Source organism: Salvia splendens, chromosome 5 (assembly GCF_004379255.2).
Source record: "Salvia splendens isolate huo1 chromosome 5, SspV2, whole genome shotgun sequence".
Classification (NCBI taxonomy): Eukaryota; Viridiplantae; Streptophyta; class Magnoliopsida; order Lamiales; family Lamiaceae; genus Salvia; species Salvia splendens.
Genome location: NC_056036.1, coordinates 7,614,247 through 7,634,585, shown reverse-complemented (window position 1 = coordinate 7,634,585; position 20,339 = coordinate 7,614,247). Strand labels below are relative to the sequence as shown.

Genomic DNA, 20,339 nt, shown 5'->3' with positions numbered 1-20,339 from the left:
CTTAAATTAATTATAGTTAGTAATTAAATGATGAATTAGCAAATAGTAGTATGCGTATTTATAAGAAACTTTACTGACAAATAAAGTCAACAACAGCTAAGAATGGAGCACGAAAATTAAATGAAGTTTGAAATTGTGGACTACCTATTTCTTGTTGAATTGAATTAAAGTTGTCCAAAAGCTTTATCTATTAATCGACAAATCACATGAAAACCTTTTTCTTTAATTTAATATTTGTGGAAATATAGTTGTGGAATTCTGCCAACCCAAAATCATAGACTCGGGTCTAATTATTTTAAGTCAACCAAAATTCTCTTGTATCAATCAATAATGTATGAGCTTGTCGTCCTTACATCTCAACATCATCGCATATTCGATGAAGCGAAGAAGGGGAAGTCCGATGAGAAGAAGGGGGGAAACACGACGTCCAAATTTATGCTATGCGGGCAGACTATGCACGTCTTCAAAACATATGTTGATGCTAATGAAGATGCATTCTGTGACATCGGAGAAGATTGCAACGAAGTAGTATAATGTAATACACCCCTTATATATCCCAGGGTAATCGGAGGTGTTCTCGTGCTACACATCGAGTATTGATCAACCCACTCACTCAATAGGACTTACCAGTTAATAGAAAAGAAGGTAGAGTGATCTGTAATAATTATCGCAATCACGATGTTTACACTATCGTGCTATCCACCAGGTCACAGTGGCTCATTCACAATGGTTCCATGTACCATCATGATAAAACCATCATGGTATCCACCAGGTCACAATAGCTCATTCACAATGGTTCCACCATCATGATAAAACCATCGTGGTTTTGGTAGCTCACTCGTAGTGGTGATTGTCACCATAGCCGGGCATATAAACATTGTCACTCACAACCTTCCAACAACAATTTCAAACATCCACGAATTCAAAACCATCATAAATTAAAACACACAATTTCAAACTTGTACTGAGAGCATCCCTATCCATGCTTTTAGCTAAGACTAAGAGCATAGAATTGAGCCCGGACCCACTTTTATTCATTTTTTACTCCATGCTCTTCCCCAAGAGCACAACACCCACATCCACGCTCTTCCGCAAGGACATGCTCAAGGGTCCCACCATTCTATTATTCAATTTAAATAAAAACATTTCCACAATATTAGAATGCATTAAAAATACCCGGAATACTATTACAAATTACTAAAAAAATAAAAATTACATAATTCAAATCCTAAAAATTACATAATTAAAGTCCTAAAAATTAAAAATTGCATAATTAAAATCCTAAAAAATAAAAATTACATAATTAAAATCCTACAAATAAAAAATTACATAATTAAAAATACCCATGTGGAAGACTAGTCCTCTGGCCTTATCCCCAATATTTTTCGGAGACCCCGTATCATTACCAAATGTGAATCAAGTTGCTAGGGAGTTGTCCGAGACCTATCGGCCAAATTGAGTTGAGTCAAAAGGGTCCACAACGAGTTGGTGGGGGGTTGAGGTGGCACAAAGGGAGCGGGGGCGGATGGAGTTTCGGCGCGACGACGGTTGGCCGTCGCCTTCTTCCTTCCTTGCGGTCGGCGTTGGAAACTGCTCGTGTCGGCGACGGGGCTACCCAAGTTAGCTCCGACAAGCTGGCTAGCCACCTCATCGAAGCCGCCGTTGGATAGGGATAACTACCTAGACCGTTTTGCTGGAGGAGCTGGAGGAGGATGATAAGCCTCCCCTGTACTTCGGATTTCTGCACACCTGCTGCCAAGCGCCGAGGTGCTTGAATGGGTTGTAATGCATGGAATGGTAGGTCGACATGGTGGTCGTGATGATGTCGGCCTCGCTCATGCCGCTCCCCGCCGACCGCTTTTCCTGGAGGTAATACCCCTGGAACTTTTGGATTTCTTCGTTGGCTCTGAAGATGGCATTGCGCACCATATTCTCGTTGCGCTCGATGGTTCCCTCCGGTCAGTTGGCATTGTATCGGCGAGAGACGCGGCACCAAAACATCTCCCCGGTTTGGTTCGTGCCGGTTTTCGGATATTCAGATATTTCCAAATAGGCTCTGAACATCTTCTCCATCTCCGGAGGAGTGTACGCGGTGCGGACGTTAGTGTCACCGCCACGACTATGAGTAGGAACACTACGAGGAAGAGGAGGAGGAGCGTTGGGGTTGTCCTCCGGAGTTTGGGAACCGCCGATCCCTCCTGATCCTTGTTCGGGTGCCCACCCGTATCCCCATCGGTGGCATCTTGCTTGTCCACTGGATAAGGCCGGTAGGCGATAAACTCGGATTTTAACTGTTTTATTGGACATTAAACATGATCTTTTGTGTGCTTTCATTGCATTATCTTAGAGTTTATGTCTATATTTCACTATAAATGTGCTTTGATGAGTTTATCTAGTGTTTGAAGTTAAAATAGGTAAAAAAGGGTCAAAATGAGCCAAGACGAGGCTGGGGTCTGCTTCAAACGTTAATCTGCCTATCAAGATGGGGTCCAAATCCTATTTTGAGATGACCGTTGTCTTCATCATTGAAAGAGCTTCGCGTGGGTACCTCACACGCCCCAATCGGAGTTTGGATGAGAGAGATATGACCGATCTACGAAAGCCGCGCTGTCCAAAAAAATCTCACGCGGCTGGGTGAATTATTACCCTATAATTCCACCCGGCCGGGTGTCGCAAATTGGTCAGAAACTGGTCGAAAATCATCACCCGGCCGGGTGATTTTTACCCTTTATAATTCCACCCGGCTGGGTACGTTGTTTTGGCGTATTTTTATGCCAAAAATACGATTTTTTGATGGGGATTAAAAGAAGAAAAAGCCTAGGGTTCAAGCATTCTACACCTACCGCCTCCAACACTCACACACACCTCGAAGAACACTTTGAGAGAGAGAATTGAAGATTGAAGACTTCCAATCGGAAGATTGAAGTTGCCATTCCGTAGATTCATTCTTACAGGAGTATCTTAATCTTTTCTTCATGTATTTCGTAGAATCTTTTGTTTCAAACAGGGTTTTTATGAAGAACATGAGTAGCTAAACATCTCTTGTAGAATTCTTGGTGATGATGCACTTATTTCATAGTTTTTATCCGATTGATTTTGTTCTTGCCTTGCTCTTGTAGTTATTTGATTATTCTTGGGTTTATTCCTTTCAATTGCTTGATCACCAATTGCTTATGTATGACTAATTAGATTAATCGAGAGATGAAATAATTAATCTGGAAATAAGAATAATGCACACCTTAATACAATAGAACTCGGGAGAGTTGAGGTTTTGAGTGAAGTCATTGACCTAATCGAGCTTTTGGGAGTTAGGAGTTTAGGATTAGAAGGGGACTTCGTTCCTAGCCCCTAATCTACAGGTTTCTCACATCGGGAGGGGGTTTAATCTATAATTGTGGTCGGCTTAGTAACTCTAAAGACACCAAAAGGTAAGGCAAATCGATTGGATAAGAGCTTGGAATTGTGAATCGGACCCTTGAGTTCTGCAATTTTCTCTATATTATCTTTCCACATCCTTTTCACACCGTGTTACCTTGTTCTTAATTGTTACTTGCTTACTATATGCTTTTATTAGTTGTTAGAACAAACCAAACTTTTCTTGATTGTCTAGATAGTAGTTGATTTTTGTTCATGGTAGTTAAGTTGATATAAAATTGTCTCTGTGGGATACGATACTCTTGCTTACTAATTGCTACACTAGCCCCGTACACTTGCGGGTATCTTTGTGTTAAAATAAGTTGAGTCAGTAGGCACCCAAAATTTGAGAACCTTGGGTTTGAGGAGGGGGCGAGAATTCCGTATCCGGATGAGGGAATGGTGTTGGGTTGAACCATTCGTGGTTCCATCCGCGGGAGTCGGAGGGGTGATCGTCGGAGCCGGACATTTTTTTTGCAAGAGTGAAAGATTGAGAATTGATGAGAGTATTTAGATGAGAATTGTATAGTGTGGTGTGGAATTTTTTGTGTGGAAATGAGGGTATTTATAGATGAAAAATGTGAATTTTGGGGGGAAAATGAAAAATAAAGTAAAAGTGTGGAGAAAACGGATATAATTTATTGGGAAGTGGGAAAATATTTTTTTTATTTAAAAATGATTTTAAATTAAAATTAAAAAAATAGAAAAAGCCAACGGCATTGCCGTTGGCCAATAGAAGGCCGCCACGTTGACCTGCTCATCCGCACGGACGTGCTCTTATTATCGAGCAGCGTCGCGCCGTCGGCGCGAGCACAACGGCGGACACGAGTGTGTCGCGCCTTCCGGCCCATCGAGCAGCGATGGGGATGCTCTAATCGGAGACGAATGGCGTTCTCATGATCTATTGCTCTTGGTGCCATTGTTGTCATCTTGGTTGTGGGTGACAATGCCTATTTTAACAACGGTTGTGAAGAATAGACGGTCGTGGAAAGGGAGACTAGTGTGCGCATGGTGATAGATATGTGGTAACAAATCTATAATTTTTTTTACTATCTAATTATTTAAATATGAGTTGCTAAAGCTTTTAAAACCAAAATAGTCTTGAAAGCTCATACTTTTATATGATAATGATGATACATAAATTGATTAGAAAATTATTTAGACATAATCTATGTACTTAATTACGATTAAATCACATAAGTATATAGCAATAATTTTTTAACTGTTATATCCATATTATATTTTCATTTTAATTTGATTAAAGAATACTCCATTCGTCTCATCTTTAGCTTGATGCATTTAAATTTCCAAATGTTGGTTCTGTCTTACTATACGAGCTCGACTAGTAAGTTACTCGATAATGTTGGAGTATTTTAGCTTGAACTCGATCTCAACTTATTTAGGGTGCGTTTGATTGGCACGAGAGTATAGTGCAAGAAAACTAGATAGAGATAGTATTTTCGGGCCGAAAGTAAAATAGTGTCAAGATAGTGTTTTTAAAATGTTGTTTGATACACAAATTAGTTTTGGTAGATATAATGTGAATTGACGAAAATATCCTTATTCTCATTTATATATAAATGTTTTCATATATAAAGACCATGTGAATTATTCGATTAAGTTAGTTAAATAATTTATTAGTAATACATTATGTTTACGTTATTTACTTGAGAATATGTGAAATTTATTAATTACTACTACTAGTTTTAGTTATCATTATTATTTTTTAAGTTAATAATTTTCTACAACAATGAATCAAATGTCAAATTTGGAAAAATATCACACCAAATTTTGCAACAATCCTTGGAAACAAATTTGGAAAAATCGAACTTCCATGCTTGCGAGAAAATCTCTGAAAACTAGAATACCAATTTCGAAGGAGAAGAAATGAAGACCGACGAACACCAAACATTCCGAAACTAAAAGTGGAGAACTGAAACCAAATTTTTGCTTAGATCCTCTTGGGAATCATCATACGCGGCCTCATTTAAAACCAAACAATCGTCACCAGCCCCAAAATTCAGAGAAGACACACCCCAAATGCCGACCCAATTCGAAGAATGATACAAAGATTTTGAAGAATCGAACACCAATTTTATGAATAATCGAAAATGGAGAACTTTAGAAATTTTTTTTGGCTCAGATACTCTTGGAAATCATCACAGCCTCAACAATCGACGACGGTTGTTAGCGGGCAAACAGCACAACAATCGAACCAGATCCAGCCCGTTGGCCATGGAGCGGCAAAATCCATGGTGTGACGGCGGCTGTCACCGTTACACTAACAACCGCCGGCCTACGAAAAAAAACTCCACAAAACGACGCTGGGCACTTGGCACCAAATCGGTGAAAATAGGCCGGCGAAAGACCGTCGGACGACCATGGAGTCACGCGCACCACTACCGCCGAGGTGAAGTTTCGAGAGTTTCGGTTGCATTGTGGAGCCAGAGAAGAAGGGATGGAGAGATCGAATGAGGGAAATTGGCGCGACTTGCAGAAATGAGGTAGAGTGAGAGGAGAGAGACGGGGACATTTTTGGGTACCAAGGAGTAACAGTGCACTATCACAGCAAAATTGTGTGATTGTATAATCACACAATTCTGAATAACTTTTCGGGCTAAGGCGGGCCTTCAACACTTTCTGTGGCCTTATGATAGTCCAATCATGGCAAACAAACAGCCATAAACTCATGACTATCTTTGCTTATCTAGGACTATCTAGCCAATCAAACGAGGCCTTAGTGTTTACAATCGAACCGAGCTTGAGCTCGAGCAATTTACTATTCAAGGAATAAACCCAAGCGTAGAGGCAACGCGCACAAAAAGGAGCGTGAGGCCCTTTATGAAAGACGATTAAAAGGGCAAAAAAAGGCAGCAGAAAAGAGGAAATGTCCATGTCTATTGTCTAACATCATCATTTCAGGCGGGCACTTTGCTCGTTCTCTATCGCCAACTCATTCTCCCCTATCTCCCTTACTCACAGTCTCACACACACTCACTTTTCATACATTTGCCAATTGTAATTAATGCACCTTCATCTTCACCCCAACAACCTTCTCCCTCCTCCTCAAATTTAAAGAATACTGCTGCTAACATTTTTCTTCATGTAACAAGGTAAGCCCCTCCTCTTGTTTATTTATCTAGATGATTATTTCCCTTCTGGGCTGCTAAAGTTCGACCTTTGTCTTCAGTTTGCAGAGTTGTCAAAAGGGTTTTTGGAAATTTATCATCTTTTTCTTGGATTTGGTCATAGATGGGCAGCTTTGAGCTTGGAATCCTTTTTTTTTTTCAATTTTTCTTGAAATGGAGTTTTGTTCCTATGTTTTTTAGCCTTTGCGCATTGGAATTCAACGTTGTAGAATTCTCTGTTTGACGAGTTGCCCCATTGTGTGAACTCCCTTTTTTTTGCTTTATGCTTTTGTATTTTTAACCCATTAGTCAAGAGAATGAAATTTTCAAGTTTGAACGAATGCATCTTTTCTTACCCTTTCCCCTTTTTTCTTTTCTTTATTTCTAGTTTAGTATAGCAAAGAAAATACTCCAATGTACATGCTTGTTTCTTTCCTTATAGATCTTGTGTGTTTGAATGCGTTTGCTTTATTATATTTTATCCTATTTTAGATCTATGGTTGCCAAGAAAATCCCACAATAGTAGATGTTTAGTTGTAAAACATTATCCTTTAATTTGATTAGAGAGGTAATTCCCCTTATCAGTCAACTGAGCTTGTTGATTGAATGGATTTTGTGATAGCAAAAAATGCATTAGAAAATAAAAAAATGGTCAACTAATTAGGATTGCTTAAAGGCTTATCTTGTTTTATGCTTGTGTTTTGTGGTGGGAAATGTGGCAACGATTTCAAGATTACCCTATGCTTCTGTCATCAAATATTATATTGTATGGCTGGGTTGTAAATTGTGATAACATGAAATCTTTAAACCTTTGTTAAAATAATGAGAGATTCCTGTCAAAGGACAAGTAGCCTTGTGATAATTTTTTAATTCACACTTTCACATGCTAACTCTTTATATTTTAGTATTGTTGATTTTGGAGTTTACTTTCTTGCAGCTATTTCCATATTTCTATACATACAGTGAAATGCTATATGAGCAATCTCCACTGATTGAATGTCATTTTTTCTAGCTGGCTTGGTTACCGGTCCTCGGCGTGTTCAACGAGCTTGATCTTTGACTTTGAGAAAAAGGGACCTAGAATCTGTATTCAAAATCTCGTGACCCCTCCTAACTGTCTTTGCTTGGTCAAATACTATCTGATCTGTAAAAATTGATTCTTGTGTGCCAAGAAGAAGAGGTTGTTCTTTGATTTAATTCTGATGGTCTGTTGTTTCCCATTCTGAGATAATGGGGGGTTGTGTCTCAGTTAGTAGTCAGAGCACTTGTAGTAGCAGGAGTAATGGAGAGAGGATGTCTCCGTCTTGTTTGTGCATAGATATGCTTAGGCGCAAGAGAAGTAGGAGGACATTTTCCGACCATGTCGCCACTTTGCAGCATCTTTCCTCTATCCCTAACCGGATGATCACCAATGGGAAGAGCAGCAATTCTTGCATATTCACTCAGCAAGGCCGGAAAGGCATAAACCAGGATGCTATGATCGTGTGGGAAGTAAGTCCCTTTTTTATTGTTTTTGTTGGGGTCATCCTCGTCTGTTTCAGAAGATAATGTTATTTAAAATCTTGTGGATGTACAGGATTTTATGGGAGAAGATGTTACTTTTTGTGGCGTCTTCGATGGCCACGGGCCCCATGGACATATGGTGGCTCGTAAAGTTAGGGAAATGCTGCCGCTAAAGATATCCTCTTTTATGAACTCCTCTGAGTCTGAGCCGATGACGAGTGGTTCAAGTGTGAATTGTTGCAACGGGAATGTGAAATCAGATGTGGTAGATCCCGTGAAGGATATACCTGTCGAGGAGGGAGTGGAGTCTTCATGGAGAGAAGCTTTTCTGAAAGCGTACAAGTCGATGGACAAAGAGTTGAGGTCTCATCCTAATTTGGATTGCTTCTGCAGTGGCAGTACGGCCGTGTCGGTTATAAAACAGGTAAATGTTATAGCTTCGTAGACTTCTTTTACATCAAAATTTGAATCTCACTTGTGTTGAGCTTCCCTTGAACTATTGAAGGGTCGGAATCTTTTCATTGGCAATATTGGTGATTCGAGAGCTATATTGGGATCTAAAGATAGCAACGATTCGATGGTGGCAGTCCAATTGACAGTCGATCTAAAGCCTGATCTGCCCAGTATGTTCTTGTTTGTTTAGTTTATATGGTTTTGAGAAGTCGTCTTAGCTATACTAATGAGATGAGCTTATGGTTGCTATTTCTTGAAACAGAGGAAGCAGAGAGGATAAAGAGGTGTAAAGGTCGAGTCTTTGCTTTACAAGATGAGCCTGAAGTGCAACGAGTTTGGCTTCCATTTGATGATGCTCCTGGTTTAGCAATGGCTCGCGCATTTGGAGATTTTTGCTTAAAGGAATATGGAGTTATCTCCATCCCTGAATTCTCCCATTGGACTCTCAGTGACCGAGACAAATTTGTCGTTCTTGCATCAGATGGGGTGAGTCTACTATTCCTTAAGCTATGATTCATGTGTTTTTTTCGAACATAGAATGTTGAAATGTGTCTACAATTCCTCACTTTTTCGCCTTTAGATGCCTTATCATTAGCTCACCTACGGCAAAAATGTTCCATAACATACGCGTTAGTCCCCATTTAGAGATCGAGATTGCAGCTTTATTTAGGCACACTGAGCATCGCGTGCGAGATAGTCGAGCCACTTTATTTATAAGCCCCCTCGTTAGTGATTATTGGCTGCAAAACCAGTTTTGAGAGTTGAATTAGACGAAAACACCTAAGTTTCTACTTGGTGCTGCAACAGGGGATGGTTTCCTGCATAGAAATAAATGAAGCAACGAGAAATAAAAAGCAGCCATGCTTATGCAAATTAGGGCATGCCCTAGGTATTGTTTCGTGAATCAGTGATATTAACTAGACATGGACCATATAAGTCGTTGCATATCTTATTCGTTTTTCTGATCACTGATGGCATAAAATATAAATAGTGAGCAAAACTGAACCGAAACCGAATAACTGAACTGAACGGTTGGATTTTGGTCGGTTTTAGCCATAGTTGGTTTGGTTTGGTTTTAATTTATACTATAGAAACCAAACGTCCGATTCATTTTCAAATATTTTTTTTGGTTAGAACCGAGCAGACCTAACTTTTAATATATGTATGTTTCTTTTATCTCTTTAATATAAAATAAAATAAACTTTGACTCTAGACCTTCACGTTGTTACCTTGCCTGTGGATTCATTTTGTAAAAAATGCTCTGCATCAATGGTTGTTTAAATTTGCCAAGAATTTTTCTCGATATAGTTTCTTCTATTTGAACTTTCTTTCCAAATGATGAATCTTAAGGAGAAAAGATGCTTACTCATTTTTATTTTTTTAGCTTATTGTTCTTGTAAGATTGCATTACTTTATTCAACAATTTTGAGCTTGTTGGTCGCAAAACGTGTATTGTCCGTCTAATCTATCACGCCCTCTTATGTAAATCTCTTTCCTGGGTGCAGGTATGGGATGTCCTGAGCAACGAGGAAGTGGTCGAGATAGTATCATCGTCCCCAACAAGGTCCTCCGCTGCTCGGATCCTAGTTGAGCATGCTGCCCGCGAATGGAAAGCCAAGTATCCAACTTCAAAGATGGACGACTGCGCTGTGGTCTGCTTATTCCTAGATGGGAAGATGGATACTGAGTCCGACAACGAGGAGCAGAGCTTCTCATCAGCGACCCTCCAGAGCAACCACTCGGGCAACGTCATGGAATCAGACGACGGCCAGCACTCCGAGCCGTGCCTGCAGCGGAACTTCACCGTCAGGTCTTCGGAGGACAACGAGCACAACAGCAGGGTGCCGGTTGGGGTGGACAACGCAGGCGGCGGCGAGGATCAGAACTGGTCGGGTTTGGAAGGCGTGACGAGAGTGAACTCTCTTGTTCAACTTCCCAGATTCTCCGAAGAAAGGCCGGGGCAGTAGCGACGTCGTTTTGATTGAACGTCTTAGAAGTAGCGCTGTCTGAAAAATCCAAGAAATATTGGTTTTTTTTACAACTATAAGATTTGATCAAATCGTATTTATGGTTCTTGCATATATTTTGAAAAGTTGAAATTTATCTGTTATTTTTTCATGAGAATTTCTTTAGCTGATAATAGTAGCTGCAAACATTATATATGGCCATGTAGCATCTTATGGTGTTTCACCTATATTTTGTGTTTTTTTTCTTTTTTCCTTTCCTTTTCTTTTCTTTTTCCTTATAAGGGCATGTAGCATTTTATTTCTATGCTTTTCAATGTTGTAGCTATACCATGTTTGCAGCCAATAAAAAGTTTCTCTACCCAAGTCTTATGTTCCGACAGCTAGTTTTAGAGGGTGAAAAGTCGAGCAATAAGCAGCAGCAACCTCATTCATCACTATTCTAGAACAATATGCATCAACATCTAGCCAAAACGACTCAAACACTAGATAATTGCAACAACTCATGAGCAAGAAACATTTAATTATAAATCAAAGTGCAACAAAAATCCTCCTCATTAGAGCAAAGTTATTATAGAATGCAACTCTTAGGCCCAAGAATTACGGAATGGAATCTGATAACTGTTTGGTGGCTAAAGTGATGAAAGTGAGAATGGAATGAACATGCCAAAAAAAATTTGTTATTTCATTGCTAGCTTCATTCCATTCCATCGTATCAGGACCTTACAGTTTCTTTAAATATGTAAATCAAAAGGCTAAACTCTTCCAATTAACTGTATCATATTATGCATCAGACATTCAGACACAACACTAGTGAAGATTAAATACAGTGAAATCAGCTCCACGTGCAAATGCTAATAAATCAACAAAAACAAAGAGCAATTGTGATGAAGCGATGAATTCATACAACCACAAAACAGCAAGACCACCAACTGTGGAACTCCTTTCGAGCCTATCGCTCTTAACACTCTACGAATCACATGATTAATCATCCTGCGTAAATGGACGGAACAACGATCTAAGCTACTTGGAAGGCAAGATTATAGCTCAAATCAAGTACTTTCAATTTTGTCCTAAGGTGATGATCTCGTTTGGTGGCCAAGGTGATGGAGTAGAGCTGGGAGGTATAAGTACATTTGCAATTATAAGAAACAACAGAATTGATCTCCCAAATGTAGTAAGCCAACAAACCTTTACCAGTACCACCACACAAACTGACTAATTCTCATTTAATTTGAACATTGGAGTGTGAAAGTGAAACCTCAAAATTACAGTTCCAACAACAACAAAATCTATCATAAATACTTTAACCAATGAAATCTACTAAATGCTCCCACTCAATTTGTAGTTTTGGCAAAACCAGGTTTAATTAAACCTCAAAAAACCCCAAATCAAAACATTTCTTCCCAAACATCTACGGTCCTACCTCCACAGATTAATACTACTACTATTCAATTTTTATTTCAGGAATGCATTTATCAAAATTTTCAATCAATGCCCACCAATCTATTAATGCATTTATCAAAATTTTCAATCAATGCCCACCAATCTATTATTTGCGCCGTTAGGCATTAACACATTCATAAAAACCCAAATCAGATCATTCTTGATTTCTTCACAATCTCCTACCTCCGCAAATAAAGATTCAATTTTTATTTCAAGAATGCATTGATCACAATTTTCCAGCAATGCCCACCTATTTCCTAACAACATCAACGCACACATAAAAAGCTCACAAATTACTTTTTCAAGAAACGGCAACATTACAACAAAACACAATAAAATCGGACATGAAAAAGTCACCTTTTTAAATCAAAAGCCGACCATTTTATAGACGATGTAGGTGAGGAAAAGAAAGAAAATGGCCAAAAAAAGGTAGTCTACGAAGATGAAAAACAATGTGGATCCGTGGCTTCTTTTGGCGGCAGTTTTCATCTTTGTTTGATGCTGCAATGTCGGCTCTTGCTCTTCAATCTTCGCCATTGATTCCTCCGATTCCGATGCACTAAAACAGTAGAGCTTACTCACACAAAATTTATGGTCGTTTTCTACTCGTGGTGATTTAAGATTTATTTTATTTTGAAAGCATAAATCCTAGTAACAAAAAATAAAAAAATTGAGGTCCCACCGAGACTTGAACTCGGGTTACTGGATTCAGAGTCCAATGTCCTAACCACTAGACCATGGGACCTTGTTGTTTTATACTCCATTTTAAATATTTATATACTTATGGCGTGTTCAGGTTATTTGATATGGGATGTCCAGAATATAATCTTGTCAAGATTTGGTACTGTTCCAACCTGTTATCTATTGAGTGTTTTTAGTGTTCAAGTTCTCAGAGATGAGCCAGTAAATGGAATTTTCATTTATTTATTTTCATTTATTTGATGCACCCCACACGGTATTATGTCTAAATTGCCCTCCTCAAAATTATATCCCGCCCTTGCTAAATTTACTACGCGCCAAAAAGGTGAATTAAATTTCATTTCAATTTGGGGTTCTTCAAAAGACGAGCTCATCTCATTTCTGAAATTCGAGAAGTGGGGTAAATTAAATTTCGCTGCAATTTGGGGTTCTTCAAAAAACGTGCGCATCTCATTTCTCAAATTGGAGAAGCGGAACAGAACGATGCAGTCGGGACATCAACATGGAAAATGTATGGACGACTTTCTCCATGTTTGGGGTACGAAAAGTGTTGGAAATATTGTAGCCTTTACACGGGAAAACTCTTGCTATTACAAAAGAACAAAACTGGAAGGTAAATATAATAATATAAATTGCAACGAAAGTAAAGAGATGCAAACTATAGTATTCTTCAAGTCGAGTCGAGGTATCCCTCTCTCCGCAAGACGAAATACGCCCCGGCTAGTGCTCACGGATTGGCGTAATGTCCCCAAAGATGAAACGACTTTCCTCCTATCGAGTTGAAGCACCTCAAACTCGTAGGCTCCGACGAACTTGAATTGGAGGCGAGAACCGAGCAATGCGATGCTCCTAAGATGCGAACTAGAGTGCTTGAGCTACGAGAGAAGAGAGAATGATTGTCGATTGTGTTGTGTGTCTTCCATCTCTCAAAACAAGCCTATTTATAGGCTAGGAGTGGCCACACGAGAGGTCTCGGGTTTAAGGCACCTCATAAACACATGGACGTTGAAAAGCCAAAAGACTTAGGAAATGAAAGGTTTTGAGACCTTTCTAATTTCCCACATGTTACATGTTTTTCCTACAATCCCCCACATTGGTTAGAGCGCTGCAAGCTCAAACCAACACCAGACACAAATGCATGTATGCAGACTCTTTGCTCAGTTCTCGAGAAACAATACTGTATTTGGAGAGGTAACTTGTGGTTTTGAACCTTCCATAGTCAATACTATCGGACATACCGGCGGGCTAGTGGACGCGATGCCTTGAACTATTCCTCCTTAGTGTATGCCTAGTCAATAGTATCAACACAATATAGTCTCAACTCCATCAGTTCTCACGTTTGTGTCCGTTTCGGCCGTGGAACGCCTCTTTGGAATTCATAAGTGACTCACACACACGAAGCGGCCTCACTCCTCACTTACATAGGTGATTCTTTCATGAGTATCCTGCCATACTGCATCTCCTTGAGATTTCAAGAATCATTAAAAGTCAAAAGACTTAGCCTCTTACCACGTGCAGGTTACAACACTCAATGCTTTCTAAAGAATGGGCGAAGATTAAAATCTTCTGAGTGTTACAGCTAGATTTGTATAGCTTCGTTTTCCCATTGAACCAATCCCATGGGATCTCCAATCGTATGGTTGGGTTACCACTATACTCATCTTTTAAGATGTGGTTTTCAGTCCCATTCCTTTTAGCAATTTTTGCATTTGATCACTGTTTAAACCTTTTGTTAACGGATCCGCTAAGTTATCCACTGACCTTACATAGTCAACTGTGATAACACCACTTGTGATCAATTGTCTGACGGTATTATGTCGCCGACGAATATGTCGAGACTTACCATTGTATAAGCCACTGTGTGCTCTACCTATAGCTGCTTGGCTATCACAGTGTATCACTACTGTCGGCACTGGCTTCTTCCAACATGAAATATCTTCTAGGAAGTTTCTAAGCCACTCGGCTTCTTCCCCTGCTTTATCCAAAGCGATAAACTCAGATTCCATGGTGGAACGAGCAATACACGTCTGTTTCGTTGATTTCCACGAGACAGCACCACCCCCACAGTGAACACATACCCACTTGTAGAAAATGAGTCTTTTGAATCAGAGATCCAATTTGCATCACAGTACCCTTCAAGTACTTGGGGATATCTTGTGTAATGCAACCCAAAGTTAAGAGTATACTTCAAGTATCTCAAAACTCTACACAGAGCTTTCCAATGTTCCTTACTTGGGTTGCTCGTAAATCGGCTCAACTTGTTTACAGGACAAGCAAGATCAGGTCGAGTACAGTTTGTGATAAACATCAAACTTCCTATGACCTTTGCATACTCTTCTTGAGCAACAGAATCACCCATATTCTTGCTTAGATGGACATTGAGCTCCAAAGGAGTCTTTGCTGGCTTACAATCAAATGAGTTGAATTTCTTAAGCATCTTCTCAACATAATGAGATTGCGTTAATGACTCATGCTAATTTAGTATTCAAAAGCGTCACCCGCAAGTGTACGAGTTAAGTAGCACGTGGTAAGCTAAATTATCGATCCACGGAGACTAAAAGCCGGTTTGAATACTATGATGTAACTTTGAACACTATCTAGACTAATAAAAGGGGTTTTTGGTTTTCTTAACTAAGATCAAAGAACAAATAAGCTAGTAAGACAATTAACTAAGAAAAACAAACAAACAAAGATAGGTTTTCACACAAATTGGGAAAGTATAGGGAAATGGATCCGTTAGAATGGATCAAGGATTTCATCTATGGGTCATGCTCATCTATTGGGCCTCAAATGCGGTTAGGAAAGTCGGGATAATCGGTTAGACCCCCTCTCGGGTGCATCTAACACGTGGGTCAATCTCTAGTGTAGGAGTCTCGTCCATACAATTCGAGATTGACTCCAAAGCACAACGGACCCAAGCCCTCTCTCTAGCTTATGCATCTCTCGATTACATATAATGCACGGAGTTGTTGATTACACATCTATCCTAATCTTGTATTTCTCAATAACATCAATTAGGTACAAGATTTATCTAATTGGTAGCTAAGCAATTAGATATTAAAAGACCAAGGTTCAACAAAACCAACAAAAGAGATAGATACGCATTCAACCATAGATTCAATCCATACAATCCATTCAAACTTCACCAAATCCCTACTAAAAGCTTAGCTACTCATAGTCAAAGCTAACATAAAAGCAAAAACAAGGAAAACAAAGCTACACATAATAGAAATGATACTAGAACTCCCTATGGTGGAATTGATGGTGGGGGGTCTCCTTCCTCCAATCTCTTGGAAATGGGAAGCTCCTTGACTTCAAATCCTCTCAAAACCTTACTTTCTTGCTAAGATTCGTGGTGTGGGAGTTAGGGTTTGGAAATGAGTGAGAACCCTTTTATATCCGGAGTGAGAAAGAGGCAAAGTTGGCAACAGCGACAAATCGCCCTGTCGGGCGATCTGTAAGTCGGAATATGCCCGGTCGGGCGATCTGGGTAAATCGCGATGAGGCTTCAAACGCCCGGTCGGGCGTTTTGTTGGATGAAAAACGCCCGGTCGGGCGAACTTTCTGTTTTCTTCGGCTTGCGCCCGACCGGGCGTTTTTTATATGAAAATCGCCCGGTCGGGCGAACTTTCTGTGGTCAGCCCGTTCGCTCCGTTTTGCCCGTTTTAGACCTGTTCTTGCATCAAAACTCCGACAAACTCGTTAACTCTAAAAAATAGCTGAAAAGTGGGTGAAACATATACTTTATACCTCAAAAGATTCAACAACATGTGTTAATCACCCATCTAAACATCCTAAACTATGAGTTTGTCAGTTAAGGCAATTCCCTCATTAGTCCTCAATATTTTGATTCCGAGAATCACATCAGCTAGACCCATATCTTTCATATCGAAATTTCTTTTCAACATGTTTTTTGTCTCGTTAATAATGGCACTATCGCTGCCCATTATCAACATATCATCAACATACAGACACACAATAACAAACCCGTTATCTGTGTTCTTAATGTAAACACACTTATCACACTCATTGATAGTGAATCCATTTGCCAACATCACGTTGTCAAATTTCAAATGCCATTGTAATGGTGCTTGCTTCAATCCATATAATGACTTTACCAGTTTGCATACTTTACGCTCTTGCCCAGGCACAACAAACCCTTCGGGTTGTTCCATATATATTTCTTCTTCCAGATCACCATTCAGAAACGCAGTTTTCACATCCATTTGGTGAATCTCAAGATTGTGCAAAGCAGCAATCGCTAGAAGCACCCGAATGGAAGTGATTCTCGTAACAGGTGAATAGGTATCAAAAAAGTCATGCCCTTCTTTCTGCTTAAAGCCTTGGACAACTAGGCGAGCTTTGTACTTATCTATAGTACCATCGGGCTTATATTTCCTTTTCAGAATCCACTTGCACCCTAAAGGCTTACAGCCTTCAGGCAAGTCTACTAACACCCAAGTGTTATTTCTCATGATGGATTCAATTTCACTGTTGATAGCTTCTTGCCACCACGCCGCGTCTGGGCCAGACAGAGCTTCCGCCAATGACTTTGGTTCGTCATCCAACATAAAAGTTATGAAGTCAGGACCAAATGTTTTAGCAACTTTAACTCTTTTACCACGCCTTGGTTCAACATCCTCAGGACTTGACCTCGTCCTTTTTGGAGGATCAGAACTAGTGGATTCATCCATCATTCTTTCACTAGAACAATCCTCTTGCCTCTTGCAAGGGTATACATTCTCAAAGAATATAGCATTCCTTGACTCAATCGTTGTTCCTTCAGCCATGCCAGGCACAGCTGACCTATGGACTAGGAAACGATAGGCACTACTATTAAGTGCATGGCCAATAAAGATGCAATCGACTGTTTTAGGCCCTATTGCAACTTGTTTCGGAGGTGGCACTTCTACCTTCGCTAAACACCCCCACACTTTGAGGTATGAATATGAAAGTTTCTTCCCTTTCCACAACTCATAAGGAGTCACATCCCTATTTTTTAGTGGAATTTTATTCAGGATATGATTCGCTGTTAACACAGCCTCCCCCCACATGTTCTGGGATAAACCAGAATTAATCAACAGAGCATTCATCATCTCTTTAAGTGTTCGATTTTTTCGTTCAGCAACTCCATTTGACTGGGGAGAATATGGAACCGTTGTTTGGTGAATTATACCACTTGCATGGCATAATTCTGCAAACGGGGCTACATACTCACCACCTCTATCACTTCAAACACACTTAATCCGACAATTAAGTTGATTTTCGGCTTCATTTTTGAAGTCTTTAAACGCTTCAATTGTCTCATCTTTACTTCTTAATAAGTAAAGGTAACAATACCTTGTGCAATCATCTATAAATGTGATGAAGTACTTTTTACCACCTCTAGTTTGCACAAATTTTAAATCACATACGTCTGTATGGATTAACTCTAGAGGTTTTGTGCTCCGTTCTACCGAGCGAAACGGTAGCTTGGTCATTTTTGCTTCAACACAGACTTCACATTTTTCTTGTGAGTTAAACTTATCTACTTTTAGTAAATTAAGATTTACTAATCTTTTTATAGCATTTAGATTTACATGTCCCAATCTTTTATGCCATAAATCAGAGCACTCAAGCAAATAGGAGGATGCATTATCTTCCTTATTTCTTAATCCTTTTCCACGGTGAATGACCGTAACATTCAGCTCAAAAAGCCCATTCACTAGGTGACCTTCACCTATGAACTTTTCATACTTGGTCAATATAACCTTTTCACACTCAAATTCTAGTGAAAATCCATGATTTACTAGAAGAGAGCCTGACACCAAATTATTTCGGATGTCTGGGACATGCAGCACATCCTTGAGGGTAAGAACCTTTCCGGATCCTAATTTTAGGAACACATTACCCACACCAACCACCTCGGAAGAGGCTTGGTTTCCCATACGCACTTTTCTACCTCCAACAGATTTGTAAGTAGAAAAAACGCTTCTCTCGGAGCACACATGACATGTGGCACCCGTATCAACAAACCATTCATTTGGATTATTACCATGGTCCACGTCGGAGACCACTGCGATCACCTCGTGATCTTTGTTGTTTATAACAACACGTTCAAATAATTTGTACAGTATTGTTTCCAACAATAAGTACACAATTATATTGAACCAAATGTGCATTGGTATATTCATCGACCCATGCATCCCAATTACTACTACCAAATCTAAATTGGTCTTGCTTGTCAAATGACAAACGATAAACATCATTCTCAAGAGAATAGATCTCAAGGAATTAACCACTCCATAGCGCATCGACATTGCGACCGTTAGTTGCTTTATTCCAGCTTTGAATTTCATGTTTCCTCCGGCATCGGTCGACATGAATTCAACAAGAGTACAATATTTCGTCTTGCGAATGTTGGAAATATTGTAGCCTTTACACGGGAAAACTCTTGCTATTACAAAAGAACAAAACTGGAAGGTAAATATAATAATATAAATTACAACGAAAGTAAAGAGATGCAAACTATAGTATTCTTCAAGTCGAGTCGAGGTATCCCTCTCTCCGCAAGACGAAATACGCCCCGGCTAGTGCTCACGGATTGGCGTAATGTCCCCAAAGATGAAACGACTTTCCTCCTATCGAGTTGAAGCACCTCAAACTCGTAGGCTCCGGCGAACTTGAATTGGAGGCGAGAACCGAGCAATGCGATGCTCCTAAGATGCGAACTAGAGTGCTTGAGCTACGAGAGAAGAGAGAATGATTGTCGATTGTGTTGTGTGTCTTCCATCTCTCAAAACAAGCCTATTTATAGGCTAGGAGTGGCCACACGAGAGGTCTCGGGTTTAAGGCACCTCATAAACACATGGACGTTGAAAAGCCAAAAGACTTAGGAAATGAAAGGTTTTGAGACCTTTCTAATTTCCCACATGTTACATGTTTTTCCTACAAAAAGTAATGTATTCTTCGCCTTATAGTGATTGTGGTTTGTTCGATTGGTTAAACCCAATTTGTGGGTCATTGAATTTATTTTTGGTTTCTGTTATCGTTTGCTATGCTTGATGTGCTGTCGGACAACGATACGGTGTTGTGCTAATTATTATTGCATCAACTTTCATATTTGTGCTAAAATTGTAGTTTGAATTTGATTCAGTTGCTATTTTCATCTCACTTTTATGCAGCCAATATAATTACGTGGATGTTTGAAGTGAATCTGACTCGGAAGTGATCTAATTCATCTCTAACTCCTTTCTATGGAGGTTCGAATGTAGGTGTTAACAACTCAATGAATCGTCCACCCGGGGACAGTTCAAATAGCTTTGGTACTGACGGTATGTTTAACACATCTTTACAAGATGAGTGATGATTGTTGCAAAAGCTTATGCGGATTGTTCAATCTTTTGTAATTAAATTCTACTTGGGATGATGCATTTTGTGTTCCAGTTGTGGTTGAGTCGGGGAGGAATAAATTTCGCAAGGGGGAAAGATCGCGGCGGATGTGGACTGCTAAGGAGGAGGACATACTAGTCGCGACACTGCTAGAACTCACTGCAACAGGCTGGAAATCAAACAACGGATTCAGGGCGGGTTACCTAAGTAAGATAGAGGATAGTCTCCGTGCAGAGTTCCCCAATACAGACTTGAAGGGAAACCAGCACATAAACTCAAAAATGCAGGCATGGAAGAAGAGTTATGGCAGTCTACGATTGATTTTGAGTCGGAGTGGGGTAGGGTTCAACAATCACGGTGA

The 20,339-nt window shown here is 39.8% G+C and overlaps 1 protein-coding gene and 1 non-coding gene across 3 annotated transcripts; one reads left to right on the top strand and one right to left on the bottom strand.

Moving 5' to 3' along the window:
* The first annotated feature begins 6,317 nt into the window (after positions 1 to 6,317).
* On the top strand, positions 6,318 to 10,692 carry LOC121805936 (probable protein phosphatase 2C 52). 2 transcript variants are annotated; one of them, XM_042205990.1, is made up of 6 exons: positions 6,318 to 6,527; positions 7,555 to 8,033; positions 8,119 to 8,469; positions 8,551 to 8,668; positions 8,761 to 8,984; positions 10,004 to 10,692. In XM_042205990.1, the coding sequence occupies exons 2-6, from the start codon at positions 7,773 to 7,775 to the stop codon at positions 10,463 to 10,465; spliced, it is 1,416 nt and encodes a 471-aa protein (XP_042061924.1). In that variant the 5' UTR covers positions 6,318 to 6,527; positions 7,555 to 7,772; the 3' UTR covers positions 10,466 to 10,692. The 2 variants fall into 2 exon arrangements, with proteins under 2 accessions (XP_042061924.1, XP_042061923.1); XM_042205989.1 differs by having other exon boundaries at positions 7,480 to 8,033.
* Positions 10,693 to 12,581: 1,889 nt separating this feature from the next.
* TRNAQ-CUG lies at positions 12,582 to 12,653 on the bottom strand. The gene has a single exon. It is a non-coding gene; the product is annotated as a tRNA-Gln (tRNA).
* Positions 12,654 to 20,339: the final 7,686 nt, after the last annotated feature.

Bases quoted from the DNA above. Each gene is read 5' to 3' on its own strand.
- LOC121805936 (XM_042205990.1), top strand. From the start codon at position 7,773: ATGGGGGGTTGTGTCTCAGTTAGTAGTCAGAGCACTTGTAGTAGCAGG. The intron at 8,669-8,760 runs GTATGTTCTTGT...TTCTTGAAACAG, and splicing joins TCTAAAGCCTGATCTGCCCA to AGGAAGCAGAGAGGATAAAG. The intron at 8,985-10,003 runs GTGAGTCTACTA...TCCTGGGTGCAG, and splicing joins TCGTTCTTGCATCAGATGGG to GTATGGGATGTCCTGAGCAA.